Below are 24576 nucleotides of genomic sequence, written 5' to 3'. Positions count from 1 at the left end.
GACCATGCTGCCACAAACACATCGATGAGGCTCGCATATGTTGCACCCCAGCCGCAGCGCCGCTGCGATCCGTATGGAGTCATTATCTAGCAGAGTGCCCATATGTGGAGAGGGTAAAGCACTCAGCCAGAGTCCTGACTCCGGACTGGCAGCAGCGCGCAACCTGGCTTCATCCGCACCCACGGCCTCCTCAATGAGCCCAGATGAGAAATGCTTGGATACGGTTTCGTCCCAAGCTTGCTGGCTGGCAGGGTTAGAAGGACGGTCGTAATCTGGACACAGTGTCTCCCAAGCCTCCAAGGCCTCCGCAACATAAGGGATGCGGAGGTCGTCACCATAAGAGGACAAAATGCGGGCGACAAGTCCGGCTACCCCATGCGCAGAGGCCAAGAACGCAATAGGTCCCGTGTCCTGCAGGCGACGCACACCTAGCCCACCATGGCGGATGGGCAAACCGGCCTGACACCACTGTTTTTCATTAAGGCTGACATTCAGTATATCCTCGAGAGTAACCTTCAGGGTCTCATCAAATAACAGTACCTCACGAGGATATATCCACGTAGGGGCCGTCCTGATAGTGTAGGTCAATTTCGGCATAGCGAAGCAGTTCCTCAGCAAAGTAAGGGCAACGTGAGCTGGTAAACTCTTCAAGTGCTCTGCGAGGGAGGAAAGAGCGTCCGTCTTCGCCCTTAGCTCAGGACCAACTGCTTCTGCAAAGATAGGGGCTCCCAGCAAGTTGAGGTTCGATTTATCTGTAAATCTCAAGCCGGGGATCAGCTCACCAAATAGCGATCGAGAAGCTGTAGACTCCACTCCGCAACCATATAATTCGCACTTTGCGGTGTTCACCTCTAGCCCCATAACACGCAAAGCCGAGAAAAGGGATCTCATATCCCTCGCCACCGTCTCCGGGCTTCCACCAATCGTCCCGTCATCTAAATACCACACATTGAGTGGTGACTTGAGATCGGAAACTACCGGATGAATCGCCAGGCTAAACAGTAATGGGCCGAGTGGATCCCCCTGCTGAGCGCCGACCTGCGACGATATCAAGGAGACCCCGTAGTATAGGTTGCTAGGAACTGCATATACCTGGTGTAAAAAGGGGTACAGCCCTGGAATATGTTCCTTCGCTTCCTTCAAGATAACGTCACGTTCCACCGAGTTGAAAGCATTTTTGAGGTCAACCTTAATAATGACATTGTCATCCCCTTCTCTGGCTGCAAACACGCGGGTGGCGTGGATGGCCGCCTCGCACCCCAGCTTGGTACCAAAACCTACTTGATGGGGCTGAAGGTAGTCAGATATGCCGTCTCGTACCGCGTGGCAACCCACCTTGGCAACCAACCTACGGAATGTGCTGCCTACAGCGATTGGCCTCACTCCGCCGTCCTTCTTAGTAAGGGCGCAAAGAGAGCCCCCATACAAATATGGACACACTTCCGGGTGTAGAGTGCCTTTAAGTAGGAAGTTGCATAATCTCGTCAAAGATTCGAGTAACTTAGGACCATTGTCTCCGGCCGACGTTGAAACAAGTTCTTTTAAATGGTCAGGGCGCATACCATCGATACCCCCCGCGGATCCGCTACAAAAGGTGCTTAACGCACTTCTCACGTCCTCCATTGTGACCGAGAGACCAACCACAGATGTATCGGGCGCTGCCGGGACGTCTAGTATCCGGGAAGGAGCTGGATGTTTTTCTTGTAAGGCGGAAAGGGTATCACTGTTTGAGGGGGCCAATGTGCAGTCGGAAACAAGCAACCGCGCCGCTCCTCTCAAATCTCCCTCAAAAACCTTTCTTTCCACTGCCCGGTATAAAGATGGGGCCTACGACTATCCTGATCGTCCCGAAATTTAAGCTGCCAGTCGATAATATTAGCCTTCACCTTAGCGGTTAAAGATTTCTGTTGGCCCTGGTCCGGAACCTTCAAAGCTATAAATGAAAAAGATAGCAACTCGAACCAATCATTGGGGGTATATCCCTTAGGTATATGCCTAACAACTCGGACATTTCCTTTTAAAAAAGGGAGATCCAAGAGCCTAGGCACACTCAAATGTGGCAGCGTCTGACTGGAGTCCACAACCACGGGGTCCTGCGCAGCCGATTCCTGTGTCACGATGTTTTTGTGCATACGACCAATGTGCCTATTAAGACCATGGGGCACAACAAAAAGGCGCTGAGAACCTGGACAATACGGACAAGGGGTGCGTGTGAGAGTATTCATTATTATTATTTTTTTTACTATTAATCTTACTTCTATTATTAACACTTGCTAAAAATTATTAACACATTGCATTTAAAAATATAGGATACCCTGTCCCAATATACTTATACAGAGCAAGTCAATAATTCAAATTATTCCCCACATTTCAAATTAAGTACTTATACATTTGTAAACAAATTAAACCAAATTAAACTAAAAATTAAGACAATTAAAATTTTAAGAAAGTAGCGTAAAATACAAAATATAAAAAACAATTTATCCTTGACTATTTCTAGAAAATACCTATGTCAATAATAAGACATTCATATATTATGTTTCTTAGTTACAATTACAAATGAAAATAATAGGTATGTAAAAAAAAAAAAAAAAACATTGTTTCACACCGATCCAAAAGTCTATCAGTATCCACCAAAATTAGTACCTTCTCACGAGCAACGGGTCGGATGAGAAAACCGCGCCATCTGTAGGACTCAATCCGAAGTACGAGTGCTTGTTATCACTGTGTGATATCTCTTCAAACTCCCGAGATGGCGCTGGTGTCGTAAATTAAGAAATTATACTCGCTCCTTGTTCGAGAGGTTTTAAACAGTGTAGTCTACGTCTTATGCTCCAGCATCGTCACAATTTTCAAAGCTCATATCCAAAGCTAAAAAAAAAAGTTAGTTTCCCGCTTCCTGAACGCAGCTGTCAACTAATGTCATTACGGTTTTTGTGCACCGGCGCGTCACTTCGCCTCCGTAAATAAACTAATTGAAAACTAATATTTAATACAAAAACATGATTGATATAGTGCGAAAAATGTGTTACTTACATAATCAAGTGCTTTTTTCTCTAAAAAAGCTAGAAACAGTACCAAAGAAAAAATGTGGATGACGACGAGCGTAAGTTCTTTTTGATAAAACAAAACGTGGATTATACTGGTAAGTCTTAACATTATCCATCTACTAAAACAAGAGAAGATATAATTATGATCAATTCAATTTAATTCCTTTTATTGTCGAAAACAAATTACTTTTTTTTTGAGGTTATAATTTTATAATCCTAACATTCGAAGAAGTAACTTAAGTTGGTACTTATTACTAATAAAAGTAACTAGTTTTATTAACAGAAATAATAATAATATTAAAATTGTATCGTGTTCGTGTTATAACAGTGATTTAAAAGTTATACTTTATTCCGATGTTGATGTTGTTTAAATTCGCCTTATATAAGGCAGGCAAAGATCTCAGGACTATACAGTCTTGACTTTAGTAATTTAATATTCGAAAATCACGATCAAAATAGGCCTAAGCCTTGTCTTCAGTCCCTGATTGCCGCGTTTTTATTTTCATCTGTCAAAAAATAAAATAAAAAAAATTTTTGTTTCTTTTTGTAATTGTGTTCTTGGCTTATGTTGCGGTTGATAACTTACTATCAGCGAATGAAATGAGCAGTTTTTTTTATAAAACAAAGAGAACCAGTGAAATATAACCGCAGAATGGCATAGAAAAGTAAATAATTAACTCGGAAATAATTTGACAAGTTCAGATAATTAGATGACAGAAGCACTTCATGTTTACCCTGTTCATCAAGAAGTACCTATGACACAGTAGTACTCAATATCACAGAGGTCATCTACACCATTGGTAGACAAGATACATAACTTATTCAAGATAACACTTAAAACATTTAGAGGATTATAATTGGTTTACTATAAGATAACCATACTTAAAAATGATATTATATATATTATAACAGTACATAATCCCTTCTCACAGTCTCTGTTAAGTGGTGTTAATAATGTTATCTTCTCCGAATGATACTTACAATATAAGATGATGAAAATATACCCTAACAATAAAAACAGAAAGAGTGTTAAGAGAGTACAGGCAAAAGATAGCCTTATTATAGTAAGCAATTTCTTCCAAATTACTCTAATCTTATTATAATTCAAGCTTCCAACGTATGGGTGATGATTATTGGTACCAACCTAACCAACAAGAGAACACCACTTGGAGAGTCACCTAGATAAGCACTAGTAGTGAACTGTCTGACTAGAGAATAGACAGACTATTTGTTTCCCTTTAGAGCTATCACAATAGAGGATAGACAATGGACATGATGTATCAACCCTATTAACATAAAAATCAACCACTAAGACCATTGCTAAGCGCTAATATACCTATTTTACATTTCCATACCTAGAGCTATCACTTAGAGGATAGACAATGGACTTAAAGGCACAATGCACATAAGAGCTACCATTAGGAAGGTCGCCATTGATAAGCGATAATATACCTATTTGTCATTTCCATACCTAGAGCTATCACTTAGAGGATAGACAATAGACTTGAAGGTATCAATGCAATGAATGTAAGAGCTACCACTAAGAAAGTCGCCATTGACAAGCGCTAACATATCTATTTCTCATTTCCATACCTAGAGCTATCACTTAGAGGATAGACAATAGACTTGAAGGTATCAATGCAATGAACATAAGAGCTACCACTAGGAAGGTCGCCACTGACAAGCGCTAACATACCTATTTCTCATTTCCATACTTAGAGCTATCACTTAGAGGATAGACAATGGACTTGATGGTATCAACCTAATTAACAAAAGATCTACCACCAGGAAGGTCGCCATTGCCAAGCGCTAATATACCTATTTATCATTTCCATGCCTAGAGCTATCACTTAGAGGATAGACAATGGACTTGAAGGTATCAACACAATGAATGTAAGAGCTACCACTAAGAAAGTCGCCATTGACAAGCGCTAACATACCTATTTCTCATTTCCATACTTAGAGCTATCACTTAGAGGATAGACAATGGACTTGATGGTATGAACCATATTAACATAAGAGCTACCACGATTATGGTCGGCATTGGCAAGCGCTATATACCTATTTCTCATTTCCATACCTAGAGCTATCACTTAGAGGATAGACAATGGACTTGATGGTATCAACTCAAATAACATAAAGCTACCACTACAAGTATCGCCTTTTGCTAAACGCTAGTAGATAGCTAGAACATAGACCAACTATTTTTTATACTTTTATTTCCATGTTTGGTTTGTCACTTGAGGAATCGAAGATAAACCATTGAATTGTCGGGGCTTACCTACCCATGTTGAAACTCAAGATTAGACTAATGCTGAGAAACAATAGACTATTATGTCAAATTGATTATTATAAAATAATGAGAGTACAAATTCTGAAGAAATAACCGACAATTCAAAACCTAAAAGCCTCTGTTCTATTAATCAACCTCAACTGTGCTAGAAATCAAAGTATGTAATGTCAGAGATTACTTTCAAAAGAGATAACTGTACACAAGACATGGTTAGAGAATACTGCTATTAAATTCTTTCAACCAACATCATAAAATTCAAATAGCACATAAATAATAATGAATAACATTGCCCGAAGAGTGAGTAAACGAGATAGCAACAGGATCTGTGGAACAGAGACAACAGTATCAGCAGGCAGCCCCACAGCCAACAGCATGAACAGAAAGCCCACAAGGAACAGTATCAGCAGGCCGCCCCACAGCCAGCAATAAAAGCAGTGATGCAACCAGTCATGATCAGCAGTGCTATAACCAGCAGTACCAGCAGCCCTACAGCCAGCAGTAGTAGCAGAGCTACAACCAGATGTATTAGCAGTCTCACAGCCATTAGTATCAACAGTGGCCCAGGCAGCAAGGCCGTTTAAGAATAGTACCTCATGAGGAGGAAGAATTCCCTATAAAGTTATAATGGGAAAATTTGCACAAGCAAATATATTTTTCAAAATTCTGGTAAAATTAATTCCGAATGTCTATCACTAAAAGTTTTAGCATTATCATTAAGACATGGGATTCAAATCCTGTCTTTGTTAATCAGGAATAACAATACCAATCTCAGTATAAATTGGGGTACCTACCTGATAATATTATAACTTCAATGAAAATTTCCTTCAAGTATTACATTCGAAATTGTAAAATATTGATACCTAGTTCGGTTAGATAGAATAGTTGCCCTTTTTATTATTAACTCATAGGTGAAAAGGAAGGAAAAATAGTTCATTAGTAACATATAACTTACATCACCATTAGCGTTTTCTCTAAATTATGTTGTTGTAGATTTATTATGTTGTTGCTGATCAGCCCAAAACACAGTTTACAATTAATATAAAAATTACAACAATAATGTCCCTCCACTTAATCAATCGGAACCAAACTGTAGTGGAGAAGTAACAATAATATTTTCATGATAAATATATGTTTATCTTATTTTTCGGTTAGTGTTGTAACGTAAATCAGGCAGGTCCCTTCACTAAATAACCTGACATATTAAATCTTCAGGATGGGTACGAGAAGTGAATCCCTGTGCAAACAACAGGATCATGTTAAGTTAGGTTAAAGGAAAGGATGATTTTTACGAACGATGATAATATACCTACACGACCGATAATTAATAAATTAATGTTATCCTTATATGTAACTGCACACCTAAGGGTAAAATATGTTTTATTCATTTATTTATTTTTTCCAGTAAATAATAGGACGTCACTATTACTGTCCTAAAAACAAATTCAATAATTATTACACTAAAGAGATAGCTGCGTAAACAATGTTACGTGTGTTAATGTGTTGTGTGTACGTTGTTCTATCATCTGATTGGTGGGTGAAAGGTTGCATAGAGGAATAGGAAAAAAATTCACAACAAGTTATATTTATTATTACCACATAAAAAAAAAATATACTAAATATTATTACCAAGCCCATATGGTCGATATTAGGTAATACACAATAACTTGGGCTCAGGTAATCTATTTTAATAAAAACAAAATCTTAATTATTACGAAGATAATTATCACACAAGTACATAATGTAAATGCATTTCCCCTCTTTATACTTTCAGCCTCATTTAACAATATCTTATAATAAAGAGGAAAGTTTAGTTCAGTGGTTCTGAATATTTTAATGAAAAAGGTCATTTGAATAAATGTATCGAAATTCTTACTTGCACTTATATTTGTATTTTCTCTAATCAATTTGACATGTTGTCTTAGGATTCATTTAACTACTCAATGTCGACAACAATTGCCAACTTAGCACAGGATGTTACAATCAATCTTGTGTCTGGGTGCCCTCGTCATTACCCGTTCTTCTTTATGTATTTCTTCTTCTTTTATGTATGTAAACAAATAATGTGTAACTTTGATAATTATTGTAGCCCTTGGTATGCCAATGAAAAATGAGTGTTATACTATATGATGAAGTCTCACAGTCCTTTCGACTATAACTATCGTTGTTGTTCAAGAGCTTCGGAAATGTGCTCTATGGTGAGGTCCCTGTGAGGCTCTTATAGCCAATCTTGATGTTGAGCTCATTCAGAAATTTGTTCTTGTGTAGTTCTTTTGTTGTGAAATTGATAGTAATGTGAAATAGGTATTTAATGTACTCGCTCAACTTCAACTTAATTATTTAGAACTATGTATCTATTCTAGTACAGTATAGTATAACCATATATTATAACATACATAATATCGATTCCATTCTTGAGAACTGGTGAAACTTGTTTAGCTAACAGTTATTATTCTTATTGTTTTTTACATGATAATATCAAAACGTTTGGTGGAACGCCGCGCTGAGTTTATCAGGCGACGGCTGTGCCTCTCACTGCCTTTATTGGGATTAAAGTCATGGGCAGCTTAATTAGCTTTCGTGATAACAATGTACTTTATTCACTAATGAATAATCATATTATTGGTACTCGTTTCAATTTAAATGTTTCATTCCCAACTAAACTTTGAACATCTACACTGTTTAAAACCTCTCGAACAAGGAGCGAGTATAATTATGAGATTAAACGAACTTACCTGTAAGTGAAGTTCTATCTCAATTATACGAAGCTCCTTGTTCGAGAGGACTCCCTCCCTTCAATTTTAATATCCCGCCCTAAAGCTTCCACAGGTGATGGAGTTGTCCATGAAACATGCTTTAAACATAATGACATTAGTTGACAGCTGCGTTCAGGAAGCGGGAAACTAACTTTTTTTTTTAGCTTTGGATATGAGCTTTGAAAATTGTGACGATGCTGGAGCATAAGACGTAGACTACACTGTTTAAAACCTCTCGAACAAGGAGCTTCGTATAATTGAGATAGAACTTCACTTACAGGTAAGTTCGTTTAATCTCATAATTAAATAGGAAAATAAATGAAAATTCACGTCTGTTTTTATGTTCAAAGTCAAAACACTTCACGTTTCACAGCACGCATCACTCCACGGCCAAATTCTGGCTTACGAGAGCCTCCAAAGATATTAATCAGTCCAGTAAGAAATTCACCATTATAAAATTATCTCAAGGCAATCCCTGTAGCTGTTGTTCATGGGATTTCCTCTTACCCTTCCCATTCAAATTTGTCTTGAATGTTATCTTCATGAACTTGCGGGAAATTAATGTAAAATATACAAAAAAAAAAAAAATAATAATAATAATAATAATAAAAAAAATATATAATTAAAAAAGATATTTCCGAGTGTTGGTTTGAACTTGGGATAGCTCATGCGCCGTTTGGAAACAGTACGCTCTGATTTAGACCACTAGGCCAACTGGAACTTCACAAAAGTTTTGAAATTTACAAATAGTATGAACTAAGTGTAAAATTTTGAAAAAGTAACGTAACGGCAAAATTGTTTGTTGTTTGACATGAATTAAAATACAACAATCTAGATTCACTGGAAAACAGTCAGAAAAGTCACTTTTCACACACCTTCACCTCTTTCATTCAGTTTTTATATGCCAACCAAACAGAACTGGATATTAAACATCATATTGGCGCGTTATTTTGAAAATGATAGCGTCACTATGTCACTGAATCACTTTAGCAAACCTTTCTGTATATCCGTATCTAATTAAATAGATAACGTTCACTGTTATGTATTGATGGTCAATTGTTAGTTTTAGATCGGCACAGGTTAAATATCTTAAGTTATCTATTAATTATTTGAAAATCCACAACGCGCCGAAATGAACGTGACGGCAGCGCCATCTGGATCAATGGAGAGTACAAATAGTAAACATTAAAGCAAATTGTTATTGAGTGTATGGACTGGTCAACAATGGTAGTGGTGTCTTTTATAAAATGGCCTCACAAGGGCAAGGGAGGGTTTTCAAGGGTTTCATAAAGTCACGAACATCAATACGAACACACTTCAGTACCATGTCACATTGACTTTTTTGACAAATTGTTGTGTAAGTCTAACTAAATGTCGGATGTGTTAGTGCGACAGGGTTCTAAAGTGGGGACATGATATTGCTCAAGACTGCATATGCGCCTGGACGAGTAGGTAAATGAGTCTTATACCATAAAATAATGAGTCTTAGAATCAGAATCATTTATTCAACGTAATTATCATGGATGAACTTGTTGAAGGTCGATGTAATATTTTTGAATTTACGTCATTTCGCAAGGTGTTATGGCTGAGGAGAAGAAATGACAAGAAACTGCAACAGCAACACATCTTTTAAAAACCAATGAGAGTATACATTACAAGTTATTTAGTAACTAGAGGAACACATTCAATACCAGACATTTTTATCATTTAGGTAGTCTTTAATCTTATACCATAGAATAAAGAATAATGTCTACAGTGCATAGAACAGTAACTCTCCTGACCTGAGTATAGTCCGAGCATAGGTATTTTTTTCTATACTATCTGTTGATGATGTCAATATTGTATACCTATTGTTTTCTCGATGTGTGCAGTATTGATAACAGATAAATAATATTACATTTGTGAACGTAAGGGCGCAAACTTTTTTTAGATAAATAACTTCGAACTTTCTCGATCTATAAATCGGATGAAACCAATTCGTAAACACGGAGAGTCCCAAAAAATATATATCTAGGACTGTGTTTCCGAAGGATAATATTAATATTTTTTTCCTAACAAAATAATACAATACAGTCGCCAGTTATCGGCGAAAACAATTGTTTACTTCGCTTTTTTATTGTTCTTTACTGGAGCGTGACGTCAGTTGGAGTGAAAATAGAGTTCGCCGCGTGACGTAACTAGGGTTGCCGCGAGCATTATGTATATATGGTATCTACAATACAATACAAAAACGCTTTATTGCACATGTAAACAAAATATTAAAAACAATTACAAAAGTGACAAGAAAAGCACAATCGACGGCCTTACTGCTAAATAGCAATTTCTTGCAGGCAACCTTAGGGTGAAATTACTTGCTAAATATTGGAGCCGGGGACGGTGCAATACAAGTATAAGTAAATAATGCAATAATAATAAAAGTAAATTGACACAAACACGTGTTCATCGTTCTATATTTAAGTAAATTGTCCCATCAAAAAAAAAAAAAAACAAAAATGTTTTTATTAGCACAAATAGTACAAAAAAAGAAGGCATATGTTTGAGGCGGGGTACAATATAAGTTTTACAAAATGGACAGAGGTTCTCAAACTAGGCGGAACTTGTGTTTTGCGAAACTGTGGACAATGGGGTACAAGTCTTGTATGTTTGACGCAAAATTTATTTATTCAAATCAAATATACTTTACTTACTTTACTTTTTTTATTATTTTTTCTAAAATAATAAATAAATTAGTACGCAAAAGCATTATTAGGTATATATACGTTACCTTGAAAAGCCCGAATTTAAACCTTCTCTTCTAATCGTATGCTATGTTGATGGTTTCACTAACACAGCTGGCTCGACCATTATGGACGGCGATACGGCTACCTTGGTGTAACAGAAAGCTCGGTGAGGTGTGGGTACTTAGTTCATCTGCTATGATGTACCTCTGACTACCCGAATTGAGATATAGTCGTGAGCTTATGATGGTATCAACTTGATGCACCCTGCTGTCTGGGTAGTCGGTTTTTATTCGTTTTCATTTTATCTCTTAGTGGCTAGGGGCTTAGGAATATTTTCATTATTAAATAAGGCGAACATAATATGTAAAACATTAATTTGGTTATAATCAAATAAGAAACGGATATTTTTTTGTTGTTTTTATAAGAATATGTCTCTTAAAAAAAGGTTACAACCCTAACGGACCTTTTTTGAAAGAGTATTGCTTGGGATTAGGACGAAAAATACGAATACGCATTGGTTTTTATAACAATTTATAGACCTACGGCAACGCGCTATTCAGCCGAAATGAAAATGAAGAATTCAATAAAGAATAAAAAGGAAGTCTGTGCTTTGCATGTTTGCGATAATTTCGAGAACCGCCGAATAGATTTCCTTTGCCATAAGGTATTTACTACTATCATGAACTGCATATTTATTTAAAGAAGGTAGGGGTTAATCAATTAAGCTAGTTGTTCATATTCAGAATACTTCTTTGGGATTAAAAGTTGTCGGTTGAGTGAGAGCTACGTATAAAGAACGAAATGTAACTAACGAAAGATCTACGTAAAAAGATTTTATAATAATATCATATTGAAATTCGCGGCCGTTTTATCACCTACTCGCCTTACGAAAAGTTTCAAAAGCGGGGTTTATTTGTCGAAGGTTATTTGTACTTATTTCGCTTTCCGCTTGTTTTATTGATACAGTTTTGATTGGCTCATTGTTTTGAGTATGCAATATCTGGCTGGCGAAAATTCATGCTGTGTTCGTTCCATTTTAAACAGAAAAATGGGTTACTGACTGAAGGATGCGTTCGAATTTTCAAAAAGATTTTATTCTATTTTTTTAATAAAAATATTTCGTTGTTCATTTGTTTTTTTTTGCCGAGTTTTGTTGCAATTTTCGGAAGTAATATCATCGCGGCATATCTTGTATTTGGCTAAATGCGTAGCGAAGCCATAAAAATCATCGTGGCATTTCAAGTATTTACTTAAAACTTTTTAATCTTTTCCAAGGCCCATATTACGCATTGTTTGAGTTTCATAAAATGTTCAATGTAGCGGCAGTAAGTTATGTCGTATCTAATTTAATTCGGGTGCCACAACTTTGGGCTTGAATGAGGCTCTATAAACACAAGTAAGTTTAGAGTTCGGAGTTTTGACTTTGTGTTATACCGCGGGCAAAATTGTGTTTTTGGGGAGCTTATGCCTTCAAGTAAGTTATATGAGCATTTACCGCCCGACATAGCAGGCGTAAATCGATTTTGTTTTAATTAAACTTGTTAGGAACTTATGTAACTCTGTTCTCTGTATTTGTTTTGAGTAGTGACGTAAATGACATGGAACCGGCTACGTAATTTAATTATATAATGACGTCAGTGACTATAATAAAATGTATTCGAGCGATCTTTTAGGATTTCCTTTTAAGCTACATAATGAAAAAATTCATTAATTTTCCAGTATTATAATTAACCCCAGTTTTCGATCATTTTTCCCACAATTAATTGATAATTAACTGTATCGAAGGCGCGGCTGAGATCCAGGAAAACTGCGTATGCAGATGTCCCCCTGTTATGTTGTGCTTACGTGGTTTTCACCATACGACGTTACAGTACGCTTTGCCTTGTCCCTTTCATCGTCATTTTCAGCACACTATTACAATCGGTTTGTTTCCCTTACAATTTGTATGTGTCCGTTCAATTAATCTTCTGGCGGGGTCGCTAGTCCCTCGCTAATTACTTGTTGTGTCTGGCTGTCAGTCTGGAGCGTGCTGTTTACAGCCATGTACAGTGGCTTGGACTGTATATGTCTAGTGGGGTCTATATTTAGTATAACTTCATTTATTCAAATTCAAAAATATCTTTATTCAAAAGGTAACTTAGTTACACTTTGAATCGTCATTTTTTATATAACGAACGTCTCATCCGCCTAAAACTACTGCAGCTTATCACAACCTGTATAGCCAGGGAAGAGAAGATGCAAGAAAAGCCTCGGCAAGGCCCGTTCTCCCTATCCATCCATAGGGAAGGCCCGTGCCCCAACAGTGGGGACGTTAATGGGCTGATGATGATGATGATGATACTTTATTGCACACAACATACAAAACATACACGAAAGATAGTTAACATTATTATTATATTATTTTTATTATTTTATTTATTATTGGATATATTTTTATTTATTTTTGTTCGAAACCCGGTTCCGGACTTGCTCCTATAAGTTATTCCGTTTTACCATTATAGACGGCCATACGCTTCACCACCTATCACGTTGGTCAGACAAAAAGCTCAGTGAAGCGTGGATACTCAGTTCATCTTGCGATGTACCTCTGACTAGCCCGATTGGGAATATAGTGAGCTTATGTAATGTATTCGACGGATTAAAAGTGTAACGTAAAACAATAGAAATAACATCACAAGCACTTTCAAATTATAGTATTAAATTAATCTGGGTTATATGCTTTCGTTTCAACAAAAGCGGATCTGAATAAAGGCTTTCTCTAAGGCATTATCAATGTCACGGTATTATCTTTATGAACTCTAAAGCTCAAGATATACAGTAAAGCTAATCCTGAGATGGGTTGTCTTTGTAAATGATGGATGGTTTGGTGGATAATTGTATTATCATGTTCTGGAAATGATGGATTTTCTTTTTTTGTAATTTATCTAATATTTAGAGATAGAACCTAAAATATCGAATGATAAATCGTTGATTCACATCCACAGATTCAAGGTTTTAAAGTATTTTTACCCTGGGAATTAGACATACATCGTATTCTAAGATATCATGAACCTTATGGCGATAAGGGATCAGCCTGTCGCTCAAGAAAGAAAGATGTTGTCATTTCTAACATAATGGACCATAACATTAGTCCATTATCCTGTTGTTGTGTGGTGTTGTTATGTTGTTGATATGTTGTTGTTGTGTTGTGACAATAATATTATTAATAATATTAGTCCATTATGTTCGAAATGTAATTTTTTTCTGTCGGATTTTACGACATGCCCCGGGAGATAAGTAGCTGAACGTATTCTGTTTTTTATTCGCTTCCAGAACGGCATGGAAGCTACACTGAAAATTAGAAAGTTATTTTTTCAAAGCGAAATCAAAAGATAAACTTGTCGAAGGTAAATTATACAATAGAGTACTCCAAATAGTCAAATCAGTTACTTTTTATTAAACTTCAAAACACGAAATTTGTATGAAAAAGCAACACGTGGCGTCATAGGAATGCATGACAAAATGTCGCATTTATTATTACATTTTTCTTTATTAAAAATTCATAAATAAGCTAAATGAAAAAAAAAAAACGTTATCACTTTTATATATGCCTTTATTTAGTAATCAGAATTTTATAATTTATCTTTGACCCAGGAAACTACTCAATTAGGTACTTTTATAATTTTACGTCATTTCACAAAAGGTTATGCAAAATAAACTCTAGTATATGACGCAGTAGTGCTATAATTACCTACGTAAATGGATTTTGTTGTATCGTGTTGGAAATTCGACTAGACTGCGAAAACTGCACCATTGCCACCACTGCGTCTGGTAGTCATGGCAACGTCTGTTTATAGTTTTAGTGGCCCCTACAGACGTATACAGCTGTTTTAGCTTTGAAATTATTGCCTTAGTTCGTTGCGGGTTGTTGCAAGTTTTAGTTGTACGTTATATTAAATATATTAGGTTAAATCTAAGGTAAAAGGGATTTAAGATTGTGGCATTCGGGATAACGTCTACTGGTAAAAAGTTGTTGTAAATCAGTCGGTCAGTTTCGATTTTGGAAAAGTGTAGGCGTGTTGCTTTTTATCAAATTAATCAATACTTTTTTTGTAAAACTTGAGATTTATGCAAATTTAAACCAGTGTTGAATCGAATCGAATGAACGGATGAAAGATTAAGTTTTTTAATTCTTCCTACAATACGGTTACTTTTCTTATCCACGTAATTGTTACAATATATTAGCTTCTTCTATAACTTTTGTGCCACGCTCTTATTGGTGTAGCATTTCCCATCTGTCTCTATCCATGACTAACTAATGCTTTGATTTCCTTGTCAGACACGCCATCTGCTTTCTCTTTTATCTTCCTTCTAAGATCTTTGAGGCCTAACCTCTCTTCCCTGTCTCGACATACTTTCACACGTCGTAAATTATAGGCTAATTGACAACCTAGTCAAATGAGATACTTTTTACGAAACGTCAAAACGAAAGGTTTATTTGGAGCTTGTATGGTAATACTGTCCTGTGACGTCATCAATAAAAGCGGTCAAACGTCGTACTCATTGTTACCTAATTCATAAATAAAATTCGAAAATAAGTCGCAAAGTTTAATATGATTGATTTTTGACCATCGTAGACTGGCTTCTGTTTCTAGATTAGCATTTTATCTTTGACCCAGTCAAATACCCTATTAATAAATACCCTTCTCTTCTTCAACAGGATATAGACAACCTAATGACAGAAGGTAACAAATCCCGGACTGTGGCAGCTACCAACATGAACAGCGAGTCCTCACGATCACACGCCGTGTTCAGCGTTGTATTGACACAGACCCTCACCGACACGGCGACAGGAGTGACTGGCGAAAAGGTGGCCAGGCTGTCACTTGTGGATCTGGCTGGGTCGGAGAGGGCTGTGAAAACTGGCGCTGTTGGTGACCGGTTGAAAGAGGGATCTAATATTAACAAGTAAGTCGTTATCTTGTTTGTTAAATAAAATTTTCGAATACGACCGTAAATAGCAAGTGACGCTACAGGAATCTGTGATTGGTAAAATATTTTTCTTTTTTTGTCATATTTTTTTGCCTGGAAAAGAAAGGTTTAAGACGCTGTGTGGGACATCCCTGGGCCCGGAACATTATTGAAACTACTACTTGCGTATATCTACTATGCAGTAGTCATCTTTGGTTCATCCTTGGTCACACACATGTTCGTCTTTTGCAACTGCTCTCATACCATCATATTACAGAAATAATTTATCGACGATTCGAATCGTCATAATCCCTAGTCTTTAGTCAGGATCAGAGTACAAGAAAGAACAATTGAATAAAAATAGCCAGTCTCCTTCCTATTAAAGAGTTCCTATTGTAAATAGGAACATTCCTACTTTGGAAACATTCATGATTAAGTTTTTAACTGTTTGACGTGTGCCTTTTAATTTTATTACTCTTCTTTTCTTCTGTGTATTCCAGATCACTAACAACTCTAGGGCTGGTGATATCGAAGCTGGCAGATCAGGCATCAGGCAAGAGCAATAAGGACAAGTTTGTTCCGTACAGAGACTCTGTACTCACTTGGCTTCTCAAGGACAACCTCGGAGGGAACAGTAAGACTGTTATGGTATGTTTCTATGTTGATATTAATCTATGGACGGCATAACGGTATATTCTGATCGCGATATACAGGGTGCTAGTAACACCGTGACCACACCCCGGACATGTCATACAAACAACCTCGTTTTACACGTACACGCGCATCTGTGTGTGTGGCGTCTAACACCATACGATTCAAGTCTAAACTATGTTTGAGGGGGGTGAGGTAAACCTATCTCAGCCGCTGGTGGGGAGCGGAGAGTTGCCGTTCTATACGTAGTATTATTCCTTATTCTATACTGTAACGAATACAAATTGGAACGTCAGGTTTTTCTTGTCGGAAATGTTTGATTAAAATTTTGAGTTTTTGCTGCGTCGTAATAAAATCCGACACATCTCTCATATCTTTGACGTCTCTTTTTCTAGTTCTTCTTGAGGAGATCGATTCAATTCGTATTCTAATTGTCATGACGACTTTTGTTTAATAAGAGTGTGTTATCGCTCTTATAGTCAAATACTCGCCAAACGAATTGGTATTAGTGTCCGTAAACTCTTGGTTAACTTACATATTTATAGCAGCTGTATCCTCCTTTCAGGTGGCAACAATATCGCCAGCAGCAGATAACTACGAAGAGACCCTGTCTACCCTGCGATACGCGGACAGAGCGAAGAGGATCGTCAACCACGCCGTGGTCAATGAAGACCCCAACGCGAGGATCATTCGAGAACTGCGCCAGGAGGTGGAAGCGCTCAAAGAGATGCTCAAATACGCCACGGTAGGTTATCTCTCGGAGGGATGCAAAAGATGAGTCTTTTGTGGTAACCATAGGGAAGAGATAGGGGTTGTCTTTGACTGGCATTCAAAAGTGTGGTTTTTAGACTTTCGGTTTAAGAAGACCAAGAAGACGACGTTCCAATAAATGAAATATCCCGTTGAAACGAAATCACATGTGCCTTTATGGATTTAATGCGTTCTCGGCACCAGTTTTTATTCAACCTAATTACATATTTTTGTATATTTTATTGTGTTGTCTTATTGTTCTGTCAATGCGGTTCAAAGTTAAACGATGTCTTTTTACAGGAGGCGAAAAAAAACTAACTTTTCTTTTATTTGTCACGTTCCAGGTGGGCGATGTTGATCACCCCGGGCAGTTCATAGTAACGTACCAATTTGATCTTTTTTCGCCTTCTGTAACATTAGCTTCAAGCAAATTGGTACACGAACGTAGAGCAATAAGAAAGAGGAGTTAGATATGAAAGATTCTCCGCCTTTTTGTGAAGTTGGTTATCTGATGTAGTACGATTTGCGAGGGATGGGATTCCAATGGGCTTAACCCGTCGTATGTCGGAATGCAGATTACGACCAGACGCAATGCAAAATCTATTATGTTTGGCATCTCGCTCGACAGATGGGTTGTCATTTCTTGTTGTGCTATGTGCTTGCGCTAACCCTAGCGGAGGAAGCGAGGAGGCGGCGAGTGACGAGGCGAGCCCCTTGCGTTGGCATGTTTAATTTACCAAAAGCATGTACGTTAGAATATAATTCTTGACGATAGTTATCCTAAAATCTTCTTCCTTATTGCTCCGTGTAGACAAAGGTGTTCAGACGGATAAAACTGAATTACTTTGACAGCTCTTTAAGTGACGTCCCTCTCTATGCTTAGCGATAGTTTTAGAAATATCAAACTCCAAATAAAGTTCGATCCGTCAGAATTGACACCGAAATATTTACGAAATTAGATCTAAACTCCGTCTTAATTAACAATGGGTCCATGAATGTTAGGTTGAATGGAATAGAATTGATGTATCTAGATCCCTTCTAGTTAGCCGTTTAGAAATGTCTTTCATACATTTATTATTTGAAATGCAGAAACTGTAAACGATGTTTGTTATCAGGGTTCACCTGTGGGTGATGATGTGCATGAAAAACTGGCGCAGAGCGAGCATTTGATGAAGGAGATGTCCAGGACTTGGGAAGAGAAATTATTAGTAACCAGTGAGTATTATTTCTTATATACTTTATAGAGTACGGCTTGGTTGGAAAGTGCAAATTAACATTACATTCCGGAGGTGAATAATTAAACGTACTAAAAAATCCACATTATCATGTCGGGACTGAGATATATACAAGGAACGACTATTCATGATTGTGAGCAGCTTAGGATGTCGAGAGGTGTACACCGCTTTCTGCAAGGCGGTTTACTCGCCTCACGAACTCGCGACTTATGCATCTTTCACTTCCCCCTGCGAGCGTATAGCTCTAACGCCCCTCTCTGGCCGGCCAATGAAGGCACGCCAGAGATGAGAGTTCTGCGCCCCCGCTGGGGTCCACTCCGGTCGGCCAGTGAAGGCAAGCCGGAGACAGAGGGCCTGACCGATTCTCGGGGGATCTCAGCTCCATAGTATCGTAACTCACCAACAGTTCGCCACAAGCCGGCCTGCGGAGACTGACTGCACTGTTGAATTCACCAGGTTCGCTGATGAATTCAACAAAGGGCGATGAGCTCGTCACATCCCTACGCTTTCTATTATTGTTATTAAAAATTTGTGTGAGTTTGACCACACCATCCAGCCTGGTCTAAAGCAGCGATGTGGTCTAAGGTGGAGCACGCAAACTTAAATAGTGCCTATTCACTCTGCCTTTTTTCTATGATTCCTAAGTTATCATAATTTATTAACAGGTCGAATACAAAACGAGAGACAACAGGCGTTGGAGAAAATGGGTATCAGTGTACAAGCGAGTGGCATTAAGGTGGAGAAGAATAAATACTATCTGGTGAACCTGAATGCAGATCCCTCGCTCAACGAGCTTCTAGTTTATTATTTAAAGGTAAGACATATATACATATATACTCACGCCTATTTCACCGCGGTAAGCAGAGATCGAAAAAGGTAAAAATATAAAGGTAGAAATATAGACAGACATACACAACTTAAAAAGTCTTAAGATGGACATTATGAAGCGTATGGTAACAAATGATCAGGGGGACTAAAACGCCTCATTGACGCATTCCATCTATAAAAAGACAATAATTGTTTTTGACATTGCGCACTTACTTTTATATGCCCTAATGTCAAATTGCAAAATCAATATTGCAATGAGGATAAAAACTGTCTATCTCTCCCATCAGGTGTCGCTAATGTTGAGTGTTCTTAAATTTTGGCAGTAACAAAAATATTGTTTCACTATAACTGTTTGCGTAGCGTTTAATTGCAAAATCATAGTGTTATATTTTTGTTACCTAAAGATCGGAACGAAGAAAACTTAGAAAAACCTGTTTTCAATCAAAACTGCCTTTTTCGAACTGATGGCTTTTCTTTTTCGTAACTCACCTCACCTCAACTCAATCTCACCTGTTCCAGGATCGAACCCTAGTCGGCGCAGACAGCATGGCAGACATCCAGCTATCAGGCCTGGGCATCCAGCCCCAACATTGCCAGCTGCTCGTGGAAGGAGGAGATTTATATATGGAGCCGCTAGGTGGCGCCAGATGCTTCGTCAACGGGACTCCAGTGGTCTCGAGGGTTAGACTGGGACATGCTGATAGGATACTGTGGGGCAACCATCACTTCTTCAGAGTGAATTGTCCAAAGAAACATACGAGTGAGTTTGTTTTTATACGTAAATACATACATACATAAACTCAAGCCTATTTTCTACTGGGTTAAGCGGAGACTATGGAATTCAATTTGCTTCGATGCTGACATACTTCTTTTGCTCCCTCCGCAGTTGGATTTTACCAATTTTTTTTTATATAAATGATAAATGTCATCTTGACCACAAAATCAAAGCCCCAGATTCAATTCCTGATGGTGTTACAAAGGAATTTGTCTAAATCTCTAGGTCTTTCTGTTACTTCACCAGCCCGCAGTGGAACAGTGTGGAGTATGTGTACATCTTTTGCAATCAACAAGGGGTGACGAAGGGGGAGAGCTATGCTTACCATTTAATAATGTTGTTCCAGCAACCGCTGCGTCGGAACCACAGACTCCTGCGCAGCCGATCGACTACAATTTCGCGCGGGAAGAGATTATGTTGAACGAGTTAAGCAACGACCCCATACAGACCGCCATCTCGCGGCTCGAGAGACAACATGAGGAGGATAAACAAGGTAAATATTAAAATAAAATACTTCATCATATATCTTAGCATTATAGCTCACCTAACCTGAAGATTTGGTCGGTTAATTTTTTTATAGAAGCGACTGCCTGTCTAGCCTTCCAACCGCTAAGGGAAAACCAGTCCAATACAGGTTAGGTCACATATCCCCGAAACGTATTTCTCGGGAATGTGGATTTCCTCACGATGTAAAATAAAATACTTGTACAAGTTAATCTACCAGGGTTGATGAGATTCACAACCTACACGAATATATTATGTTTATGTCATTTCAGTGGCTCTGGAAAAGCAGAGACAAGAATATGAAAGACAATTCCAGCACCTCAGAAACATACTGTCACCGTCGACACCCTATCCACCATACGCTTACGACCCACTCAAACTTGGTAAGTTGTTCTTTGTTTTGTCGATGGAAAATGACTCTGCTATGTACGGTGCATGGCAGCTATCTTGACGCTTCAAATACCGCGGGTCTTGACTTATAGATATGCGCAAGCCTTCGATATCTGTCGCATCCATGTCAATAGCATGTATCGTAAATCAAGAGCGTCTAAAAAACACTTTCATATACTCAATGGCCTCAATTCCTGCAGACACCTCCTAATTTTATTTTAAGTTATACCTGTCATTTTCTTATCCGCCGAAAAGGATAGAGACGGATGATTGTCAACAAGTTAATTTTAAAACGAATGAGTAACCCGAGCGAATAAAATAGCCGAGATCGCTGGTATTGTAATCCGTTTGACGTGTTGTCTACTTAACTCTGTCGGGTTATTGGCGGATGTATAGTTTTTAGACGGTTGTTTTAGATTTCTGCTTAAAACTGACGTGTATTCCACAAATTTTATGCCTGTCGATTACTCGTCCCTTTCTTTTCCAACGGGTAATAAAATGACAGGTATAATTTAAAATAAAATTAGATGGCATCTGCAGGAATTAGCACCAATGGCTCATTTAAATTACATCAGTATGCGTAAATCTCAAATTGCAATATTGTTCTTTAGATAAATTGCTTCAATGTGACCTTTTTATACCCGCAGAAAGCGACGTTTAACTATCAACTCAACACATATCTGGGGATTTAAAAAGGCTTGCTTCACCTAAAAAAAGCAATATTGCAACATTTGTGCATATAACAGTAAATGCGCAATGCAAACAAATGTCAAATAGCAATATTGATTTTTAGGTCAATTGCTTTGTTGTGGCCTTTTTAACCCAGCTCATAAATCAATGACCAATTTCACAATAACTACTGCTTAAATCGTCTTAAGTAGACGGACGAGGCCAATGCAATATTGATGGTATTCCCTCAGGTAAAATGACGGCTTGCACGCCTACGACCGCAGCACGCGTGGAGCGCTGGGCGGCTGAACGCGACGACACGTTCAAGCGGTCACTCGGCCGACTGAAGGCAGACATCTTGAGGGCCAACGCTCTGGTCCAAGAAGCCAACTTCTTAGCTGAGGAGATGCGACGGAATACCCGCTTCAGTGTCACTCTGCAGATCCCGCCGCAGAACTTAAGCCCTAATAGAAAGGTACCTACTTAAAGGATTTTTTGTGATTATTTTTGTACATCACGACTATATCCCAATTAGAGTAGTGAACCATATCCTCTCTCTTTCTACTATATATTATGTATTGTTATCATTATAGTCATGCTACGTTTGAAGGAGCATAGAATGTCCCAACAGTCTGCACTAGAAACAATGTAAAATCTCGACAGATAAAGTTCACTAAATGTGTTCTCAAAGTCAATATGGTATAAATAGCGCCAAAAATATAAATAGTACGGTAAAGTTGAATAGGTCTTCCAAAAGGAAATAAAATACAATCAAGGGCGTTCCTGAAAATGTTATATAGTACAAGAAGCATACCGTTTCTTTGGCTAATAGTTTCTTTCTCCGCAGCGCGGCGCGTTCGTATCAGAGCCAGCTATAATGGTGAAGCGGCCGGGCCGCGGCGGGCAAGTGTGGTCGATGGAGAAGCTCGACAACAAGCTGGTGGACATGCGAGAGATGTACGACGAGTGGCGACGTCGCCAGCAACGCGGCGATGACGATGTTGAAGAGGTATTGTTGATGTATATGTATAACCTAAATTATGATAGTATTTTTATTTTTTCGACTTAAAAGATACCAAATCCTGCAATTGTACAAAAGAGGACTGGCTTAGTAAGGAGTGTTGAGATTGATGAATCCATATGCTCCTCACCCGACTGATGAAATGAAGGAACAGAGCTGCTTATGGTCCTCGGACCGATTGCAAGTGGTGACAAAATAAAAAAATAAAATCAATAGTATTTTCCAAAGGTGTTTCGTTAATCTCTAGGCACTTTTGTTTTGTTTTGTTCCTTGGGGTTCTTATAAGCAATATTGCAATTTTACAATAAAAGTAAATGCGCAATGTCATAAAGCAATATTTTTGGATAAATTGCTTCAATGTGGCCATTCTAGACTCTCTTGTATTGGTGAACACTTTTAGCTGTGTTCAATATCATATTCGACAAGATCTAACGTCTGCGCAATGTAAACATACTCTTGCTTTCCTACCGAGCTCTTCGCTACGGGACAAAAGTCTCTCATTTTGCAAAAAGACAAGATTTTAGAAATAAACCTCACATTTTATTTCAGGAGGAACCAGAAACAGTGAAGACAGTAGACCCGTTCTATGAGTCACAAGAGAACCACAACCTGATCGGCGTGGCCAACGTGTTCCTCGAAGCATTGTTTCACGACGTGACCCTCGACTATCACACGCCCATCATCAGCCAGCAGGGAGAGGTCGCTGGTAGATTGCAGGTGCGTAACACAGATATATTTTATCTCTAGGAGGAGTGGGATAAAAGACAATGACTTATCTAAGTGAATAATGAAACTCCATAGGGATCGTCAATCGTGAGACCCGAAATAGTGAAGAAAATTATTCTAAATTTTTGAGTATGTGTCCAAAAACCTCATGTGAGTAATGGATGTCCTCGTCGTCCAGTACCATTAAACGCACATTTAACGGCATCTGTACCACGGAAGCTGGCTCTCTAGCGATCCGGAGACCCTGGGTTCGATTCTTGGTGGGGATTCTACAATCAAAAAAACACTGGGACTGACCTGGTTTGGTCATGACATTTCAGGTAGAAGTTACATAATTGTTTGGTGTAGAAAATAATTCTGTGTTTCATAAGGCACGTTAATGATATAGCTATGAGTCTGTTGTGACTGTCTGTATGTTACCTTCGAGCTATATATAAACTGTGAAATGATAAGTTTTACTCTGGAAACTTTATGCACAAATATTTTGGGCCTTAATCGAATCATCATTTGTAATTTCAGGTCGAACTTAGCCGAGTCGCTGGCCAATTCCCTCAAGACCGAATTTGCGAAGCGGCGTCAGATAGTTCCGGTGATATGCGAGACGATGATGATCCCGCTGAATCGGCTTCACAGCAGGTAATTGTCTATATGAAGTCGAGATTAGTTACGGCAATATATCTGAATACAATAATCAACAAATATCTCATAGACCTCATATTAGTGATACACTTAATTAAGTCAGTTGCGAATCCATTTGAGCGAGGTCGCAGATGAAGTGTCGTAATTTACTGGGCAATAATCACTAAATGATATCATCGATTATGTTTATCATCAAAGTATCGCTGTATGTCCTCTCATCTGTTGATACACAATAATATAGATTTTGCATTGTGTATTGCACGAGATCTGTTTTACGACAGACATGTTGTTAACCAAAAACCTTTTCTTGCAGGTGACAATCCGAGTCGTAATCAAGCAAGCGACCGGGCTACCTCCATCTCTGTCGCACTTCGTGTTCTGCCAATACTCAATGTGGGGTGGGACAGAGCCCACAGTAGTGGCGCCAGTAGTATCAGCCGATACTCCACCGCCACCAGCATCGCCAAGACATCAGCATATCGCATTCCGCTTCGATCATAAACATGACTTCACTGTGCCACTCACTGAGGAGTTTGTTGATCACTGCGCTGGTAAGTGTTTATCATTTACGGATCTTTAGACTGTACTTAGACTGGAACCTAACCTGTTATTGACCTGGGAC

The 24576-nt window shown here is 38.3% G+C and overlaps 1 protein-coding gene across 3 annotated transcripts in view; it reads left to right on the top strand.

The window, feature by feature from the left end:
- Positions 1 to 24576, top strand: part of LOC126377996 (kinesin-like protein KIF13B) — a 194392-nt gene that overhangs the window by 147615 nt on the left and 22201 nt on the right. For 2 of the 3 annotated variants that reach the window (XM_050026031.1, XM_050026018.1), the window contains exons 6-19: positions 15516 to 15763; positions 16267 to 16414; positions 16983 to 17162; positions 17512 to 17544; positions 18283 to 18382; positions 19068 to 19216; positions 19750 to 19990; positions 20352 to 20498; positions 20782 to 20892; positions 21820 to 22043; positions 22416 to 22577; positions 23139 to 23306; positions 23835 to 23951; positions 24268 to 24505. In XM_050026031.1, coding sequence (XP_049881988.1) covers positions 15516 to 15763; positions 16267 to 16414; positions 16983 to 17162; positions 17512 to 17544; positions 18283 to 18382; positions 19068 to 19216; positions 19750 to 19990; positions 20352 to 20498; positions 20782 to 20892; positions 21820 to 22043; positions 22416 to 22577; positions 23139 to 23306; positions 23835 to 23951; positions 24268 to 24505 — 2266 coding nt within the window. The remainder of the gene's footprint in view (positions 1 to 15515; positions 15764 to 16266; positions 16415 to 16982; positions 17163 to 17511; positions 17545 to 18282; positions 18383 to 19067; positions 19217 to 19749; positions 19991 to 20351; positions 20499 to 20781; positions 20893 to 21819; positions 22044 to 22415; positions 22578 to 23138; positions 23307 to 23834; positions 23952 to 24267; positions 24506 to 24576) is intronic. The other variant, XM_050026024.1, reaches the window with a different exon arrangement.

Source organism: Pectinophora gossypiella, chromosome 2 (assembly GCF_024362695.1).
Source record: "Pectinophora gossypiella chromosome 2, ilPecGoss1.1, whole genome shotgun sequence".
Classification (NCBI taxonomy): domain Eukaryota; kingdom Metazoa; phylum Arthropoda; class Insecta; order Lepidoptera; family Gelechiidae; genus Pectinophora; species Pectinophora gossypiella.
Note: the sequence above shows the minus strand (reverse complement) of the source record. Positions and strands in the feature narration are given on the sequence as shown.